The 20,417-nt window shown below is 46.7% G+C and overlaps 1 protein-coding gene across 1 annotated transcript in view; it reads left to right on the top strand.

Annotated features, from left to right (window-relative positions):
* The first annotated feature begins 216 nt into the window (after positions 1 to 216).
* LOC122926846 (vesicle-associated membrane protein 3-like) overlaps positions 217 to 20,417 on the top strand; it is a 37,605-nt gene continuing 17,404 nt past the window's right edge. Inside the window, exon 1 of the mRNA XM_044278348.1 lies at positions 217 to 334. Coding sequence (XP_044134283.1) covers positions 333 to 334 — 2 coding nt within the window. The 5' untranslated portion in view covers positions 217 to 332. The remainder of the gene's footprint in view (positions 335 to 20,417) is intronic.

Below are 20,417 nucleotides of genomic sequence, written 5' to 3'. Positions count from 1 at the left end.
CAACTGTACAAGTACTTCCCTCCAACCACAGTGCAGAGTATAATGTCATACCTGCCCCTGTTCTCTACGAGCCATAGGCTTACTACTAAATCAGATCTTCATAAAAATGGCGGCCGTCATCCACAGCACTAAGTCTGCACTGGAGACAAATTCCTGACAGAATGGTAGGAATTGTATAGCCCTATCCGCCAACGGCCCATCCCGTCCGGGTGACGTCATATAAGCCTCGCCCAATCAGCTGTCACTTCCAGTTGTGTCGCTGTGACAGAACCCACCGTTCTCTGACGGTGCCAGGATAGTTCGTGTCGGTCCCGCTCCCGCCTGACGCCGTCATGTGAGTGTGTGAAGGGATGGAGGGGTTTATTGGGCTGTGGAGGGGCACGGACGCCCCGTTCCTGGCTTCTTTGGCTCCACCCTTAACCCCATGTTGTCTGGCTCAAAGTTCTGGAACTTCCCTGTTTTCTCCTATTTGCGTCTATATTTTGAGGTGTTTTTAATAGTGTGCGGTATAAACCTATGTGACATGTCTGTGGGGCGGAGAGCTCATGGCGAGTGCGGGGTCAGGCATGCCGCCCAAGTGTCCTTCTTGTGGACCCAAGTCCCTCTGTGATCCTTAAACGTCCCTCTTTTTGAGCTGGGGAATTAATGTATAAATGTCCAGTTATAAATGTACTAATTTGCTCCTTACTAAACTATCTGTATGGTTTCTACCTGTTTATTACACCGTAAGTTATTTAGTGCAATTTCTACCTTACAATATTTATAATCCCATGATTTATGTGCTAATATTTAAACGGATATTGAAGCACAAGAACAAAATGGTCCGAGGGGCTCCACATGCTGTAAAGGGCCATCCCCCCCCCCCCCCCCCCCCCCCCCCCCCCCCCCCCCCCGGTACTGCCATTGTGACGGGGCAGTAATTATGCTTTGGGCGAAGTTAGAGGCGTGGCCTAGTATGGAAAAAATTGCTGCCATATATTGTCCTTCTTTATCATTTTCAAAAGTTGGGAGGTATGGGTCAGGATATAGACGTATATAATACACACACCATATTGATTAAAGGGGTTCTTCAAGTATTTATGACTGTTGATCAACAGGAAATGGTAAAAAAAAATAAGACTTGTGCCTCCATATTCACCACCGGGCCAGTCTGGCTGCAATTCTGTACATCAGTCATGTGACTGCAGCAGCCAATCGCTGGCCTCAGCAGGGATCCGTGCATGTAGGGCAGGTGACTGTGCCAGGACAACTGCCAAATGTCCACCTAGGGTTTTCGTTAACCCCTATTTTTGCCCAACCTCACTGTTGGGTTCTATAGAAAGCCGTACACGGCGGGGTTGATCTCGGACGTTCCCGTGGAAGTTTGCAATGAAAATCTGAGCGCCATATTCATGATGGGAAGTTACAGAATTGCCAGTCCCCTAATCAGATGAGGGACAGTCACCCAGTGACTGAGCAGCAGCCGCCGCCCTGCACGTCTGCCTGCAGAATACAGGCTGTCCTGTCCAGTCTCCATAAAACCTCACACGTCCAGTGACTGGGAGGCTGTGGGGACTGGATGGTCCTGCTCACATTAGGGAGCCCATGACAACCAATCGGATTGATCCTTTCATTTGCCAAAGGAGCTCTGAGAAATGAAAGGTGGAATCTGGTTGCTACGAGTAACTAAGCCAGTGTTCCTTTGCAGTAGTTTTGGTAAATCTCTCCCCGTCCTGGGCTTCTGTCCCTCTTCACATTACGCCCCCCGCATTTGTTGATTGACAGGGCCAGTGTCTGTATCCTGCTATCGCCTGGCCCCCTAGTCTCTCACCTGGGTCGGGAGCCAGAATTTCAGCGCATGCGCAGGGCAGCTTTTTTTCCAGACTGTAGGGGTCCCCGTGTATCACTAGCACGGGAGCCTGTATCCCCCCCCACTGCTTGAATCGAGTGTTGGACACGCTGCCACTCCATTCAACTGTATGGGACAAGTTCTCTGCTGTATCCAGCAGTTCCATAGCTGTGTGTGTGTGTGTCCACCGCTCCATTCGAACGGGAAACATGGGCGGCTGGGCCCCCATTCTAGTAATTGGCAGGGGCTCCAGCTGTCGGACACCTGACATGCATCCTCTATCGGATCCTGTGGATAAGTTGAGGTGACAACCATTGTGGCTGCTGCAAACTGCTTCCTAGAGTAGTTGTCACATTTTAGCCCATCAGATGGCTGGAAATTGGTGTCCCTGTAGTTTAGGAAAACTTCTGATATGTCATAGAGACTTGATTGGTGGCGGTCTGAGCACTGAGACCCCCACCAATCATTAGAACGAGGATAGATCTGTCATGTGCTCTTGGCAGCTGAAGACATCTGTGTTGGTTCCTATGTGTCCACATTGCTGAGAAAAGCGCTGTGCTTGGTAAGCAGAGAGAAGGTTGCGGCACTAACAGGGGCGTCAGTGCCCTCTCAAACAGCTGATCAGTGGGGGTCCTGGGTTTTGGACCCCCACCCATCAGTATCAAAATCCCAGAAAACCACTGCAACTGAGCCTCTAGGAGCAACAGGGGCGTTGCCGTTACACCTAGAGGCTCCGCTCTCTCTGCAACTGCCGCGCCATCTGTACTTTGACAGGGCCATGCGGGGAAAATGTGATCTCACCTGCCATGCCCTGTGAATTAAAGTACAGAGGGCGCAGCTGTTGCAGAGAGAGCTGAGCCTCTAGGTGTAACGGCAATGCCCCTGTTGCTCCTAGAGGCTCAGTTGCATATATTAAAGTGGCTTTCTGGGATTTTGATACTGATTGCCTATCCTCAGGATAGGTCATCAGTATCTGATGGGTGGGGGTCCAAAACCCGGGACCCTCACTGGTCAGCCGTTTGAGAAGGCAGTGCTGCAACCTTCTATCTGCTTACCAAGCACAGCGCAGTGCACTGTATAGTGACTGTGCTTGGTATCTATTCTGTGGGGCTGAGCTGCCACCAGGCCGTGTGGCCGATGTATGGTGACGTCTAGGAAAAGCTGCCAGAGGACCGGAGGGAGCGTTTGTGCCTTCTCAGACAGCCTAAAATCTCCACTGGCTGCAGCAGCCCCACTGCAGTAAAGGGTGCCATGTTGCTGCCGATTACCGCCTGGTATAGGAGAAGGGTTCACTGAGCAAGGGGGTGCAGTATAGTTCTCTGTAGCATGGGGTGGTTAGCTTGGTGCAAGTGGCTCTAATTTCCTGCAGAGTACCTTTCTGAGTAACAGGCAGAGCTGGGTGTTACTGGCTGACCTCTGTGGTGTGACTCACACTTCTGCTTCATTTTCAATTGTGATCACTTTTCACCGCATTTTATACAGCCCGGGTTTATTTGGGGGCTGGAACATGACTTTTATGGGACTAGGTTATTATGACTGACAGCTGCGGTACTATAAATGATTTGGGGGGGGGGGGGGGGGGGCAGATAGTAAGGCATCCTGTGAGCCGAGGCTTCCGGTCACTGGATTGTTACTGAATGCTCGAGGCTGTAGATAAGAGGTCAGCTGCCTCGCTCACACATGACTGTAGAATGTAGCGTGTGCTTGTTACCAGGCGGCATCACATGATCAGCTGCAGTGTAACCCCCATCGTGTTGGCCTGCCCCTCATCTGTGCATATAAACCTGCTTAGGAATTATCATCTCCAGCGTTGTATGGTGTCAGTTCTGTAATGGAGAGATCGGGTACCCCTCTCCCTGCAGGAGGGATCACTCCTGGGATGCCAACACTTGTCACTGGCTACTCACATCTTGTGCCATGTACCTGGCATAGGGAAGCATACAGTAGCCATGGAGGGTGGCCTGCCATAGTGAATAGAGGACAGTAACACTATACAGGGGCCATTTCTGGATGGTATTCTGGCCAACACACTTGTGGGGAAGGCATGGTAATCTGCTGCCGCACCTCAAAGTTTCTGCAGCTGATGTGTGGTTTGAAAGGGCCCCCGTACAGTTACTACAGCCACGTACTGCTGTCTCAGAACCGCATGGTGGTTATCACTATTTTCATTTACAATTGTAAGGTGGGTATATTATCCCATATAGGCCGGTGTAGAGGATGGGAATGGTAGTGGCCCTGATGAATTATCCCATATCTATGCTGTCTGCTAAAGCCTCAAATGGTATGGATTTTACCATGGAGCTGGTTAAACTCCCCCAGAAGTACCAGTCACAGGATAAAATACATGTTGGCTGTTTGGTCTAAAACCACCTCCAGAGCCCTGTGTGCCGGCTCCGTAGTCCCGTACACTGCCACGTATGAGCGTGTGGGTTCTAAAGCAAAATAGGCCCCTATTTCATTACGAAAAGTAAAAAAAAGTACATTACAAAAATCCTCTACATCACGTTCAGAACAGGTTTTAGTAAAGTGCGTGTGAAGGATCATTTTACACTCAGATAAGGGCTCTTTCACACCTGCGTTCTTTTCTTCCGGCATAGAGTTCCCTCGTCGGGGCTCTATGCCGGAAGAATCCTGATCAGTTTTATCCTAATGCATTCTGAATGGAGAGAAATCCGTTCAGGATGTCTTCAGTTCAGGACCGGAACGTTTTTTGGCCGGAGAAAATACCGCCGCATGCTGCGCTTTTTGCTCCGGCCAAAAATCCTGAACACTTGCCGCAAGGCCGGATCCGGAATTAATGCACGTTGAAAGGCATTAATCCGGATCCGGCCTTAAGCTAAACGTCGTTTCGGCGCATTGCCGAATCCGACGTTTAGCTTTTTCTGAATGCTTACCATGGCTGCCGGGACGCTAAAGTCCTGGCAGCCATGGTAAAGTGTAGTGGGGAGCGGGGGAGCAGCATACTTACCGTCTGTGCAGCTCCCGGGGCGCTTCAGAGTGATGTCAGGGCGCCCCACGCGCATGGATGACGTGATTGCATGGCACGCCATCCATGCGCATGGGGCGCTCTGACGTCATTCTGGAGCGCCCCGGGAGCCGCACGGACGGTAAGTATACCGCTCCCCGCTCCTACTATGGCAACCAGGACTTTAATAGCGTCCTGGCTGCCATAGTAACACTGAACGCATTTTGAAGACGGATCCGTCTTCAAATGCTTTCAGTTCACTTGCGTTTCTCCGGATCCGGCGTGTAATTCCGGCAAGTGGAGTACACGCCGGATCCGGACAACGCAAGTGTGAAAGAGGCCAAGCTGACCAATGGAGAACTGGTACGCTGGGCACCTAAAAGGTCTCCTCTGCTCCATTGCCAATGTGTGCTCTTCACTCCGTCTGCCTCAGAATATCCATTGTTGTGTCTGATGGTAAGATGGGAGCAGTGATGGCCAGTTCGCCTTGTTCGCCCACGAACACATGCGGGCTGCCATCTTGACTCACAAGTCCGGCGAGGCACAGGCAAGCCCTTACCTGTGCCTGCGCCGCCAGCCGGTCTGAAACAAATGCGGTCACTGGGAGCATGCAGTTCTGAGAACAGCCCGATGAAGGCCCACGGCGGCTGTTCTCAGAACTGCTTTCTCCCGGTGACTGCATTTGCTTCAGACCGGTTCACGGCGCAGCAACAGGTAAGGGCTTACATGTGCCTCGCCGGACTTGAGTCAAGATGGCAGCCCTCATGTGTTTGCGGGCGAACTGGCCATCACTGGATGGGAGCGTTTCTCTATTACCTGTAGATAATCTCTATGAAGCCAAGACATTGGGGCAGGCTTACTGATCCTGTAGATGGGGTAAGCTCCTGCCCCAGATTTATCACTGGGGCTCAGGCAGGAGGATGGGTGAGGTGCTGGGACAGAGGCTTTTCTCTGACTCCACACCAGTTATTGGTTGGCTTATCAGACAGAATTCTGCACCAGAATTGTTGGTCAGTTTTGCATCTTAGGCCACACCCCCTTTCACATGAAGCCACACCCTTTTTCCAGTGAGTCGCATGGCATTGTAGAAACCTTACTTGAGCCAATTTGTGCCACTTTTGAGACAGATTCTAGGTGCATGCACGTCAGTAAATCTGCGCCATGATTTCCATAGGTTACATTTTTACTTAAAGGGGTTGTGCCACAAGAGAGACTATACTTTTTTCAAACCCAGCACCTGGATCTGAATAAATTTGTAATGCCATGTAACAAAAATTTAGCATGGCTCCTGAGCTATTCAATATAATGTATCTGTATAGCGCCACCTGCTGTTTGTTCTTTTATTTATTGCTCCCTCCCCCCTAACTGATGTGGTCGCACGCGCTCAGCTTAATTCTTTAAGGCCCCTTGCAGACGAGCGAGTATTCCGTGCGTGTGCCATGCGTGATGCAAACGCATTGCGCCCGCACGGAATCCGGACCCATTCACTTCAATGGGCTGTGTACATGTGCGTTGGTTTTCACGCATCATGTTCTATATTCTATAGAGCCAGCGCTGCGTGAAAACTGCAGAAGTGAACGGAGCTGCGTGAAAACTGCAGAAGTGAACGGAGCTGCGTGAAAACTGCAGAAGTGAACGGAGCTGCGTGAAAATCACATCCGCAAGCAAGTGCGGATGTGATGCGTTTTTCACGCATAGTTGTTAAGAGCTGTTTATATACCTTCAGTTTATTTTATATCACACGCGTGTAAGGCTACTTTCACACTTGCGTTCAGAGCGGATCCGTCTCAGACGGATCCGCTCATATAATGCAGACTGTGGCTCCGTTCAGTACGGATCCGTCTGCATTATATTGTTAAAATATTTCTAAGTGTGAAAATGGCCTCAGACGGATCCGTCCAGACTTTCAATGTAAAGTCAATGGGGGACGCATCCGTTTGAAGATTGAGCCATAGTGTGCCATCTTCAAACGGATCCGTCCCCATTGACTTACATTGTAAATCTGGACGGATCCGTTTGCCTCCGCACGGCCAGGCGGACACCCGAACGCTGCAAGCAGCGTTCAAGTGTCCGCCTGCTGAGCGGAGCGGAGGCTGAACGCTGCCAGACTGATGCATTCTGAGCGGATCCGCGTCCACTCAGAATGCATTAGTGCTGGACGGAAGCGTTCGGGTCCGCTTGTGAGCCCCTTCAAACGGAGCTCACAACAGGACACCCGAACGCTTGTGTGAAAGTAGCCTAAAACGCATAGCACCCACGTGGTGAACTGAACGTGATCGCAGACAAAACTGAATGACTTTGCCTGCAAAATCGCGCATTTTTCACGAAACACATTTGCAACGCATCCGGACACGCTCATCTGCAAGGGGTCTAAGGCCTCTTGCACATGACCGTATGGCTTTTTCTGTATTTTGCGGTCCGTTTTAAACTGATCCTTTTCTTTGTTTCAGTAGTGTTTCCATTCCATTTTTCTGTGTTTTGCGGATCGCAAACGGAAGCATGGTGTGTGCAGTAATTACATAGAAAAATTGGACTGGGCATAACTTTTTCAATAGATGGTTCTGCAAGAACGGAACGGATACGGAAGACATACGGATGCATTCCGTATCCGTTCAGGTTTTTGACTTGAATGGAGCCAAGGAACGTGATTTGCGGGCAATAATAGGACATGTTCTATCTTTGAACAGAAATACGGAAACGGTATGCATACGGAGTACATTCAGTTTTTTTTTTTTTTTTTTTGTTTGTGTGGTCCCATTGAAATGAATGGATCCGTATACGGAACATAAACTGGAAAAAAAAATATGGCCTAACTCTCACCAACTGTATCTTCTGTTAGAAGCTGTGGCAATTACTTGTTATGTGCTACGGTATATGATGTCTGATTTTATTGCATAGCCCCTTTAACGGTAGCTGTTAGATCTTGTGACTGTGCTTTTAGCTTTTTTTATGGCGCAGCAGAGAAGTCTTGTGTTTACAGCTTTTCCCTATAAACCTTGTGGAGTATAGCCAGGGAAATTCCTTGCATAAAGTTCGCAAGCCGTCTTGGCAGGGATTTATAAAGTGATTTACTGGAAGCTGACATCTAGTGGTGAATTGTTGTATTGCAGTTAGAATATTTGCAGGAGTTATCCATTCTCCCTAAATGAATCTGTACGTTGTCAGTAACTTGCTATTGCATTGTCTGACTATTCTATTGGTGTTATTTGCCTAGGAGTCTCATACGATTTAAGTATTTTCACATATTTCAACTATAAGGTTAAAGGCTATGGACACCTTTTGTGCAGTGAAAATCATAACCCCATATCTTGCCGTAATGCAGCACATAATAAAATTGCACTTGTTTGTTTACTGGTATCAGCTTTGCTTCACATGCCCTCAGAAATGCTCTGATACGAGTTTTGTTCAGAGCTGTCATCTCCTGTGCGGTTCTGTGGGCGTTCCTGTAGATTTCACATGCACAAGCTCTGCTGCCCCGCCCCCACATCCTGTCAGGGTCACATAGCACAGCTACTTGTATGCTACAACCTGTAAGCAGCAGATCTGTCTCACTTTCCATTCTGTAGAAAGTCCATTATTTGTAGACGGCAATAGATATATAGATAACATTAGTGCAGCGATCTACAGTCAGAAGCATGGCGTTATAGGCCTGATATAGATCTCATTATTGACAGATGTCACTACATGCACTCTCTTCTGAACACAGTATTGGGTGCAGTCCGCACAGTGAGCGCTCACTTGTCCCACACAGATTAGCGCTATGTACAGCAGTGGGCGGAGCTGTGGGTGCAGGGAGCACCTCTCTGTATACACCCCCTGTTCTTTGGGTGTGTGTGTATATATACATACCTACCTACCCCCAGCACTGTGTGATATTATAATAAAAAAATATTATATCTATATCTATATCTCTCATTATTCCTCCTCATGCCCAGCACTTTTTTGCAGGCATGGGCCAGAGGGGCACAGGCAGCAGGCACATACCTGAAAAAGCGACTGATGTGTGCTGCTGCACAGCTTCTCCTGCCTGCCGCTCCATCTGGTCTTCAGGAACTTGGTGAGCATAGTGCGCTGCCAACTAGTACTGTTCTCTAGCTGGTGGCATGTGGCAGGCACTGGCTGCTGAATTATGGGGGTAGAGTGGGCGGCCTTCTTGTATTTGTGTGGGAATGGGAGGCTGAACAAGGGGCAGGGAGCGGTTCCCCAATGATTCTCTGTAAATCCACTGAGAGCAGCCTGCTGTGCATAGGAGGTACATGTAGAAGGAAAACTAAGAAAAAAATAACACAACCAATTGGAGAAATTATTTTCTCCCCAAAACAAACTAATCAGTGTTTTTTACAAAGGTGTTCGTATCATTTAAAAAAAAAAAGACCTTTCACACTCTGCTTATATTTAAGTCTGTTTCCAGCTGATCTGTACTTTTGTTACTGGTGCGTCGGTCACATTAGGGCAGAGCACCACCACGTTCAGTCATTACTTGCAGTCTTTACGTTCAGTGACCAAGGTCGCCGATTATCAAGATTCTTTGTGTGCCTGGTCTCCTATTATAGAGTGGCAGCAGGGCAGAGCTCCTGTTGGCGCAAGTTACAGCTAGAGAATCAAATTAACCCTTCAGGACCTAACCTATTTTAGCCCTAATGGTGTTTTCCAGCTTTATAAAGCCTTTTACATTTGGCCAGTAGTATTCTGTGCCTAAACAAAAGAAAAAGAAAAGTATTCATCTGCTCCTTTCCAGTTCCTAGGGCCTGATTTGTGCTCCTTCTGGTCCTTGGCCTGTGCACCTCCGAATGGGGTCCATTGTGCCACTGGAGCTGTCGGTGGCCTTAGCAGTGTCAGTATGTGGCCCGGTAGTATCCAGGAAACGCTATTTGAGTTATCCTCAGGATAGGTCATCAGTATTAGATCTGTGGGACCCCCCCCCCATCGATCGGGTGTTAGAAGAGGTCTTGAGCACCGCGGCCTCTTAGGCCAGTGACATAACTCTACATTGGTTACTTGGCCTAGTTACAGCTCGGCATCATTCAAGTCAATGGAGCTGAGCTGCACTGCCTGTATGCAGAGCTTCGGTGAGCACAGCTGATCGGCGTCCCCTCCCCGGCGATTGTGATAATCAGAATGTGTAGTTTGTTTTACTGCTTTTTCACAATAATAGCACATGGCATGGAAAAAGTTTTTATGTTGCCACAGTCTTTGCTTTTTGTATATTTACATTTTGTGGGAAGTCATATTTTTAATAACTTTTTATTTTTTTATTTTATTTTTATATATGGTTACAACCACCCTGCAGTCAATCAGTGGTGGTCGTGCTTGCACACTATAGGTAAAAGCACTGCCCTCACTGGTGCCCGGGACTGTGGGAGCGCAGACAGGCTAGTGCCTTTCACTATAGTGCGCAAGCACAACCACCACTGATGGATTGTAGGGTGGTCATAACCATGGAGGTCATAAGCCAGCAAAGGAAGCAATATGGACAATCCCAATACATTAGTAAGTGCCTTGTAATAACTTTCTCTACACAAGTGTAATTTGCTGAAGCGAGACAACCCCTTTAATGCAGATGGAGTTACCATGAATTTAACTGAAAGGTCTTTCCGGTTCATAAAAACCTTTGTTCTTTTATTAAAAGGGAATGGAAGGTTCCTGATGGGGAAACTCTTCATTCCTAAAACCATTAAACACAAACTACCCTATAATGAAGAGGGTGAAAAGTCACTGCTAGAATGCCCAAAATTAGATGTACCCTTGACAAATGCTTTACCCTTTAAGAACATCATTAAAAGATCCCATGGACAAAAAAGTTGACGTGTCTAAAAAGATTCTGGGAATCGGTGTCAGTGTTATTTAGACCTAATCTGGCTTAAAGGGACACTGACAGGCCCAATTAGCATATTTAGGTATATATATGTCAGTACAGGTCTTATAAAGTCTATTAAAATCATCTAAGTATCCCCCCTGTCCACCTTATAAATACCAAAATATAAAGTTTTATAACCTGCTTGTCCGGTCACTTATCTGCCCAAGGGGCGGCGTTTCATCTCAAAATGCGCCCAGCCAGCCGCTCCCAACTGCCGTTCTGAAGCCCCGCCCAGCTCATCAATATTCACTTCGCTGGGCGGCGGCTACAACTCTCCCGACTCAAGTGCCCGGGGCATGCACATAAAGCAGGGGCTGCAGCGCTCTGTACGCAGGCGCGATGTGACCCCGGCCAGGCGCATGCGCTGAAGATTGGACGGAGGACGTGCCCAGAGGATTGAATGGGCCGTGCGCAGGATCTTGAGTCGGGAGAGTTGTAGCCGCCGCCCAGCGAAGTGAATATTGATGAGCAGGGCGGGGCTTCAGAACGGCAGTTGGGAGCGGCTGGCTGGGCGCATTTTGAGATGAAACGCCGCCCCTTGGGCAGATAAGTGACCGGACAAGCAGGTTATAAAACGTTATATTTCGGTATTTATAAGGTGGACAGGGGGGGGATACTTAGATGATTTTAATAGACTTTTTATAAGACCTGTACTGAGATAGTGTGTGTGTGTGTGTGTGTATATATATTATATTAATATATATATTATATATTAATTTATTTGGGCCTTTTCAGTGTCCACATCTCTTAAAAGTTGGCTCTTGGTCGAGGGATGCTACTTCTAAATTTAGGTTATGTATTCTCCCTTTTCATGGAGATCTTTTGTTTGGCCAGGATTTGGAGAAGATTTTACAGAAAGCGAATGATTCTAAAAAATCTTTTCTAGTCAATTCCAGGAAAAAGTATACCTTTTGAAAACGGGGAACTTCTTTCAGTCAAAAAATGAAAATAACCAGGCCAGGGAAAACCAAGGGTTCCTTGTTTAATCTCAAAGGTTCTGAAACTCGTAACAATGACGCCAGGCTTCAGGTAGGGCGAAGGCTAAATTTTTTTATTTTAGGCTACTTTCACACTAGCGTTCGTCGGTCCGCTCATGAGTTCCGTTTGAAGGGGCTCACGAGCGGACCCGAACGCAGCCGTCCAGCCCTGATGCAGTCTGAATGGAGCAGATCCGCTCAGACTGCATCAGTCTGGCGGCGTTCAGCCTCCGCTCCGCTCGCCTCCGCATGGACAGGCGGACAGCTGAACGCTGCTTGCAGCGTTCGGGTGTCCGCCTGGCCGTGCGGAGGCGTGCGGATCCGTCCAGACTTACAATGTAAGTCAATGGGGACGGATCCGTTTTTGAAGATGCCACAATATGGCTCAATCTTCAGGCGGATCCGTCCCCCATTGACTTTACATTGAAAGTCTGGACGGATCCGTACGAGGCTATTTTCACACTTAGCTGTTATATGCTAAAATAATGCAGACGGATCCATACTGAACGGAGCCTCCGTCTGCATTATTATGATCGGATCCGTTCAGAACGGATCCGATCGAACGCTAGTGTGAAAGTAGCCTAACATTGGAAGAAAATTACAGAAAACACTTGATTTCTGAACACTTTGGGAAAAGTTACATCTCCTTTCGTCTTCCTTCTTAGTTCAGAGCTCTCAAATGCTACAGCAGGCATTGGAGAGTGATATTTTAAAACTAAAGTGCCAGTTCCTCAGGATTAGTTGGAAACAGGTTATTCAGTTGTATTCCTATTAAAACAGCCAAACGGGTCACATCAAATAATAATAAATCTAGGAATGAAATACACAATAAACTCCTGAAGGATGGAGTCTTCATGGCTTCCTTGAACCTTCAGGATGCTTACTACCATGTCCCAGTCTGTCAGGAGGATCAAAAATTCTTCAGGCTTGCAATTCATCTGGGGGGCAGATTTGCCAGTTTTTGCATTCCAGGCTTTACCATTTGGGATGACATCTGCCCCAAGGATATTCACGAAAATAATGGTGGAAGTAGCGGCTCATTTAAGAAGTTCAAATGTGATCATTGTCCCATGCTTGGTCGATCTTCTCACTGTGGGCAGTTTCGGCAGCAGGCCTGGAAAACTGTTCTTCGGGCTTGCCAGCTTCTGGGTTGAATCATAAACTGGGAAAAATCCAGTTCGGTCCCTGCTCTGAGAGCAGTGTTCCTTTGAATTCTCCCAGATAGGATCTGATAACCCTTAATAAGTAGGTATCCATACTAATACGGTGTTGGACCCCCTTTTGCCTTCAGAACTGCCTTAATTCTACGTGGCATTGATTCAACAAGGTGCTGATAGCATTCTTTAGAAATGTTGGCCCATATTGATAGGATAGCATCTTGCAGTTGATGGAGATTTGAGGGATGCACATCCAGGGCACGAAGCTCCCGTTCCACCACATCCCAAAGATGCTCTATTGGGTTGAGATCTGGTGACTGTGGGGGCCATTTTAGTACAGTGAACTCATTGTCATGTTCAAGAAACCAATTTGAAATGATTTGAGCTTTGTGACATGGTGCATTATCCTGCTGGAAGTAGCCATCAGAGGATGGGTACATGGTGGTCATGAAGGGATGGACATGGTCAGAAATGCTCATGTAGCCTGTGGCATTTAAACGATGGCCAATTGGCACTAAGGGGCCTAAAGTGTGCCCAGAAAACATCCACCACCAGCCTGCACAGTGGTAAGAAGGCATGATGGATACATGTTCTCATTCTGTTTACGCCAAATTCGGACTCTACCATTTGAATGTCTCAACAGAAATCAAGGCTCTTTAGACCAGGCAACATTTTTCCAGTCTTCAACAGTCCAATTTTGGTGAGCTCGTGCAAATTGTAGCCTCTTTTTTTCCTATTTGTAGTGGAGATGAGTGGTACCCGGTGGGGTCTTCTGCTGTTGTAGCCCATCCGCCTCAAGGTTGTGCGTGTTGTGGCTTCACAAATGCTTTGCTGCATACCTCCGTTGTAACGAGTGGTTATTTCAGTCAACGTTGCTCTTCTATCAGCTTGAATCAGTCGGCCCATTCTCCTCTGGCCTCTAGCATCAATAAGGCATTTTGGATGTTTTTCCCTTTTCACACCATTCTTTGTAAACCCTAGAAATGGTTGTGCGTGAAAATCCCAGTAACTGAGCAGATTGTGAAATGCTCAGACCGGCTCGTCTGGCACCAACAACCATGCCACGCTCAAAATTGCTTAAATCACCTTTCTTTCTCATTCTGACATTCAGTTTTGAGTTCAGGAGATTGTCTTGACCAGGACCACAACCCTACATGCATTGAAGCAACTGCCATGTGATTGGTTGACTAGATAATCGCATTAATGAGAAATAGAACAGGTGTTCCTAATAATTCTTTAGGTGAGTGTATATAACAGGGTCCATCCAGGGGAGTGGAGACTCGGCGATTTGAGTCTTGCATCAAGTAACTGTAAGGTCTCTTTCACACGGGTGTCATGTTTTTTGCCCGGATAAGATGCGGGTGCGTTGCGGGAAAATGCGTGAATTTCCCGCGCGAGTGCAAAACATTGTAATGCGTTTTGCACGTGCGTGAGAAAAATCAGCATGTTCTGTTCGGGTTTGGGTTAGGTGTTCTGTAGATTGTATTATTTTCCCTTATAACATGGTTATAAGGGAAAATAATAGCATTCTTAATACAGACTGCATAGTACAATAAGGCTGGAGGGGTTAAAAAAAAATATATATATATATATAATTTAACTCGCCTTAATCCACTTGATCGTGCAGCCGGCTTCTCTTCTGTCGTCTTTGATGTGCACAGGAAATGGGACCTTTGACGTCACTGTGCTCATCACATGGTCCATCACCATGGTGAGGGACCATGTGATTGGATCATGTGATGTGACGTCACCACAGGTCCTTAGCTGGCAGCTCAACATTACAGAAGAAGACAGAGATCCGACCCGCACGGAATACTCTCCCGTGTGAAAGGGGCCTAAGACTCTGGACTTCTCAGGTAGATCCCTTTGCTTCAGCCAAGAACATGAAGCTCTTGATATTTTTCTCTCTGTCCCAACAGGTGAATGGGGATGGATGCGGCCTCTTCGAAAAGGAAAAACTTAATTACTCTTTGGTAATTTCCTTTCCTTGAGTCCTCCACAACAGCACACTGTGGAATCATTCATATCAATGGGTCCGCAAAAAAAAAAAAAAAAAACTGAAGTTACTCTGTGCATTCAGTTTCTAGATGTCCGTTCAGCAAAAAAATAGAACATGTCCTATTAATGTCCGGGTTATGGACAAGGATAGTACTGCTCTATTAGGGGCCAGATGTTCTGTTCCGCAAAATACAGATGACTTTTGTGTGCATTCCGTATTGTTTGCCGACCGCAAAATACATACGGTTGGGTGCATGAGCCCTAAGGGAAAGATCTGCACCTGTTCTGTGTTTTATAGCCTCCCCTGGTTTTGGCTCACAATCGCTGATGGAAATCACTGACTGAACACTGACTGTGTAAATAAGGCATAATGCTGTTGTGGAGTACTCAAGAAAAGGAAATTACCAGTAAGGCCTCATGCACACGACCGTTCTGTCTTTTGCTGTCTGCAAACTATGGATCTGCAAAAAAACTGAAGCCTCCCGTGTGCCTTCTGCAATTTACGGAACGGGCGGCCCATTGTAGAAATGCCTATTCTTGTCTGCAAAATGGACATAATAATAATCGGACGGCACTCTGTTGAAGTGAATTGGTTCCGCATCCGAGCAGCAAAAACTGCAGCTCGGATGCGGATCAAAACGGTCGTGTGCCTGAGGCCTAAGAGTATGTTTTCTCATGCCACTGTCATGGGCTCTGTTCAGAACATCCCTCAACAGTTCCTTCATATGTGATGAAAAGAATAGCACAATATGCAGCACTTATTTTCCTGTCAAAATGACAGACTCCAAATTTGGATCCTTGATGGATGACTATTACTTTTAAAATCTCCTCCTGTGATGTAAATGTTCTTTTATCTTCAAGCCCAGACCGCCATGATGACTTCTTCCAACCACATCTTGTCTTTGCAGAGTTTGCCTCACAGACATATTATGTTCCTTACTTTTCCATCGTCCTCCCCACCTTCTCAACACATACTCCCTATTCTAGTGTCCGCACAGTGGCATCCTGCTGCCACCCTGATTGCTGTGCTCCCGAATGCTACCAAATACATCACTGCAGAAACAGAACCCCCTGAAAATATTATTACATAAATATTACCTCTTAAATAATTACAACACAGTGCCTTCAAAAAAAGCCACTGACCGACACAGTTCTGCAAACCTGGTGTAGCCAAGTTGATACTGTGCCAGGGCGTCCCCCACTGTAATAGTCCTCTCAGAAGTCCCATCAATAATAGAAATTCTCGGTCAGAGTTTCATAGGATCTTTAAAACTCCTCGGCTGCTGTTTAGGATGGGGGTGTGATTAAAGGCCCAGTGTCCTAGGAACCTGAGGCATATCTTAAACATATGATATAACAATGGAGAAGAAATGATAGCGGCACTCACCCGGGTGTAGCAAAAAGATGTCTTTAATCCAGAAAAGACGAGTACAAAGTAACAGCAGGCTGGGGCGGATACAGGCGTGTGTGCTGAGTGCTCAGCTGGCGACGGCCGTTTCGCGCACCTTCCGCTTGCTCTGGCCTCTGAACCTTAAATATATGTTGTGGTCCTTTGGGGGTCTACATATAATATGAAGATCTGTGTTTTAGATTCCGCAAAAATTACCTACAGAATCTGCAGGTATGGTCGGAGGCAGGCGATAGCTAAAATATGGGACTTAACACGCACAATACTGGCTTCAGCCTACCTCTCCTAACATGCAGGAGTTGGTAGGAGAGATTAATCGTATAATATTGCTGGAGGGGGGGGGGGGGGGGGGGTCATTGTAAAGGATAAGGGCTCTTTCACACTTCTTTTCTTCCGGCATAGAGTTCCGTCGTCGGGGCTCTATGCCGGAAGAATCCTGATCAGTTTTATCCTAATGCATTCTGAATGGAGAGAAATCCATTCAGGATGTCTTCAGTTCAGGACCGGAACGTTTTTGGCCGGAGTAAATACCGCAGCATGCTGCGCTTTTTGCTCCGGCCAAAAATCCTGAACACTTGCTGCAAGGCCGGATCCGGAATTAATGCCCATTGAAAGGCATTAATCCGGATCCGGCCTTAAGCTAAACGTCGTTTCGGCGCATTGCCGGATCTGACGTTTAGCTTTTTCTGAATGGTTACCATGGCTGCCGGGACGCTAAAGTCCTGGCTGCCATGGTAAAGTGTAGCGGGGGAGCAGTATACTTACTGTCCGTGCGGCTCCCGGGGCGCTCCAGAGTGACGTCAGGGCGCCCCACGCGCATGGATGACGTGATCGCATGGCACGTCATCCATGCGCATGGGGCGCTCTGACGTCACTCTGGAGCGCCCCGGGAGCCGCGCGGACTGTAAGTATGCCGCTCCCCCGCTCCTACTGTGGCAACCAGGACTTTAATAGCGTCCTGGCTGCCATAGTAACACTGAACGCATTTTGAAGACTGATCAGTCTTCAAATGCTTTCAGTTCACTTGTGTTTTTCCGGATCCGGCGTGTAATTCCGGCAAATGGAGTACACGCCGGATCCGGACAACGCAAGTGTGAAAGAGCCCTAACCCTAAGTTCACACCTGAGCGTTTTACAGCGCGTACGATCGCGCTTTAAAACGCCCGACGCATGATCAAGTACTTGAGCTTCTTTGGGGCGTTTTGACGCACGTTTGTGGCCATAGGACACTGCAGTCAATCACACAAACGCGCGTTTACTATTACAAAAAACGTGCATAAAAGCACGCGACAAAAAACGCGCGTAAAACGCGCGTTTGAGAAACGCTCAGGTGTGAAAGCAGGGTAACACTTACTAAATGTTCAAAGCAATTAAATTACTACATGGCAAGCCCAGGATTGGCATCTTCAGCGTTGGTGAGGGCGTGAAAAATTAGTGTCTCAATAATACAATGAGGGAGATTTATTAAAACTGGTGTAAAGTAGAACTAGCTTAGTTACCCATACCAACCAATCAGATTTCATCTTTCATTTTCCAAAGGAGCTCTGAAAAATGAAAGGTGGAATCTGATTGTTTGCTATAGGCAACTAAGCCAGTTCTACTTTACACCAGTTTTGATAAATCTCCCCCATTGTCCTGTATAAAAAGTGCAGCGAATAGCAGTGTGTATGTATGGGGATGAATGATCGTAATAACAGCGGTGATCATTGCTGTGTGTAAATGCAGCAATGAGTGTTCCTCATTCCCCGCCCTCAGCCTATGCCCTAAATCTCTTAATTGGTAATACCTCTTTAGGTTTTATTTCAGCCCTTGGTTCAGTATGACTGTGTCCTTCAGACAGAAAAGATTGTTGGACCCTGCTATATGCAGTATTGGCCCCAGCTTAGCCATGGGAACGCCTGAATGGCGGCCATATAACTAGGTGGATTTACACGAGTATAAAATGCTTGGGATCTCAAAAACTGGAAAAGTTGTAAAAGGCCTTGAAGCCTACGTGAGCTTTCTCCTCTACTGGGTCATCATCGGTGCTAGACTATGTGGTGTGTGTGTTTTGTCTATTTAACACCAGAGGGCAGTATTGCTTCAGTCATTCTAGGGTTCAAGAGCTAAACCTCACATCATAAAAGCCATTGACTCTCACGTCCCTTACTGTATCATTCCCCCCCCCCCCCCCCCCCCCCCCAAATATATGAGAATTTGTAGTTTGATAAATTGATGAAGGGGAGATGGTCTGAGATGCATCAAAATTATTGAGGTGTGCACTTCTTAATAGTTCTTCTGCTATTAGGCAAAATTGATTCGCAGGAAGCTGTGACAGTGGGTGACTGCAGCGGTCATGTCTCGTATACCGGTAGGTCACTGTGCAGTTTATAATCGAGCAGTAGCAGGACAACCAGACCAGCAGCCCATAGAACGAAGCTGGAGAAAGCGGTATGTGTAGCTTTTCTTCTTTCTCTTCCTCACTGCAGGTGTAGTGATCTCATGGTGGATTGGCTGAGACCCCTTACATTCATTCATCACTATTTCTAAGTTCCTACAGATATATAGCTACGGTATATCTTTCTCTGGATGAAAATAAATTGGGGGGGGGGGGGGCATAATGTTTGATATGTGTCTCTGGGGTTATAGGTACTATTTTCTATGCAGGGGAAAGAAGGGGGTTAACTGTTAATTTCAGTGCTTCCTGGGAGATGCAGGTACTTGATGAGCTACTGCCCACCCGCAGAAGGGGAAGAAAGTGCTCCACATAAAGCTTCAATTACACGTCAGTGATTCTAAGCCCAAACCAGGTGCGGCTCTAAACACAGATCAGGTGCAGATCTTTCCCCATATACCTTATGTGGAGGCTCCAATCCTGGGTTTGGCTCAGAATCACTGACTAAACACTCACGTGTGAATGAGGCTTAAAGGTAAATGAGTAAGATAGATAGATAGATAGATAGATAGATATATTTTTATTTGTTGGGATAACACCTTTAAAACATTTGGGGGCTCGCAATAGATTTTTAATTATCTTGGACAACCTATTATCCTGATGACTATAACTGGGTCTCCCCTGGATGTCAGTTACAGTGGAAAAGTCCCCAAAAAATGAGGGGGGGGGGGGGAAATAACTCCCTCACCAAGCGAAACAGTTGCCATAACTGCACTGTTCACAACACACCATCATGCTGTGTATGTCTATCTCTCTATCTCTCTAAAAAAAAAATACCTAGTAGCCATTGGCTCCTGAACTGAAAAATTTAGGAGCCAAATCAAATTTTTAGTCGCCAAATCGAAACCGAATCTAAATTTTGGTATCGTGACAACGCTACGCCGATCAGATCGGCGTAGGGTTGTTTTGATACCAAAATTTTGATTCGCTTTCGTCACCATAAAAAAAGTATTGAGATACTAAATACTGCGCAAAAAAAAAAAAGCGTGCATTTCGCATTTTATGAAACATTCAGCCCATAATAGAACAGTCCTATCCTATTTTTTGGGGTGACAAGAAAATGGCGAATGCTCACCGCATAGGAGATATTTTTTAATAATTTAATACTTTGGACAGTGCTATGTAATATGTTTATTTATTGTTTATATATTTTATATGTAAAATTGGGAAAGGGGGATTTAAACTTAATATTTTAGGGTACTTTCACACTAGCGTTTTTTCTTTTCCGGCACTGAGTTCCGTCACAGGGGCTCTATACCAGAAAAGAACTGATCAGGCATATCCCCATGCATTCTGAATGGAGAGTAATCAGTTCAGGATGCATCAGGATGTCTTCAGTTCAGTCATTTTGACTGATCAGGCAAAAGATAAAACCGCAGCATGCTACGGTTTTATCTCCGGCGAAAAAAAACTGAAGATTTGCCTGAATGCCGGATCCAGCATTTTTTTTTCCCATAGGAATGTATTAGTGCCGGATCTGGCATTCAAAATACCGGAATGCACCCGTACTAAATCCGGACCCATTCACTTCTATGGGGCTGTGCACATGAGCGGTGATTTTCACACATAACTTGTGCGTTGCGTGAAAATCGCAGCATGCTCTATGTTGTGTGTTTTTCACGCAACGCAGGCCCCATAGAAGCTAATGGGGCTGCGTGAAAATCGCAAGCAAGTGTGGATGCGGTGCGATTTTCACTCATGGTTGCTAGGATGAAAGTCTATTCACTGTATTATTTTCCCTTATAACATGGTTATAAGGGAAAATAATAGCATTCTTTAATACAGAATGCTTAG

Source organism: Bufo gargarizans, chromosome 2 (assembly GCF_014858855.1).
Source record: "Bufo gargarizans isolate SCDJY-AF-19 chromosome 2, ASM1485885v1, whole genome shotgun sequence".
Classification (NCBI taxonomy): Eukaryota; Metazoa; Chordata; class Amphibia; order Anura; family Bufonidae; genus Bufo; species Bufo gargarizans.
The sequence above is the reverse complement of the archived record's forward strand: the minus strand, read 5'-3'. Positions and strand labels throughout refer to the sequence as shown.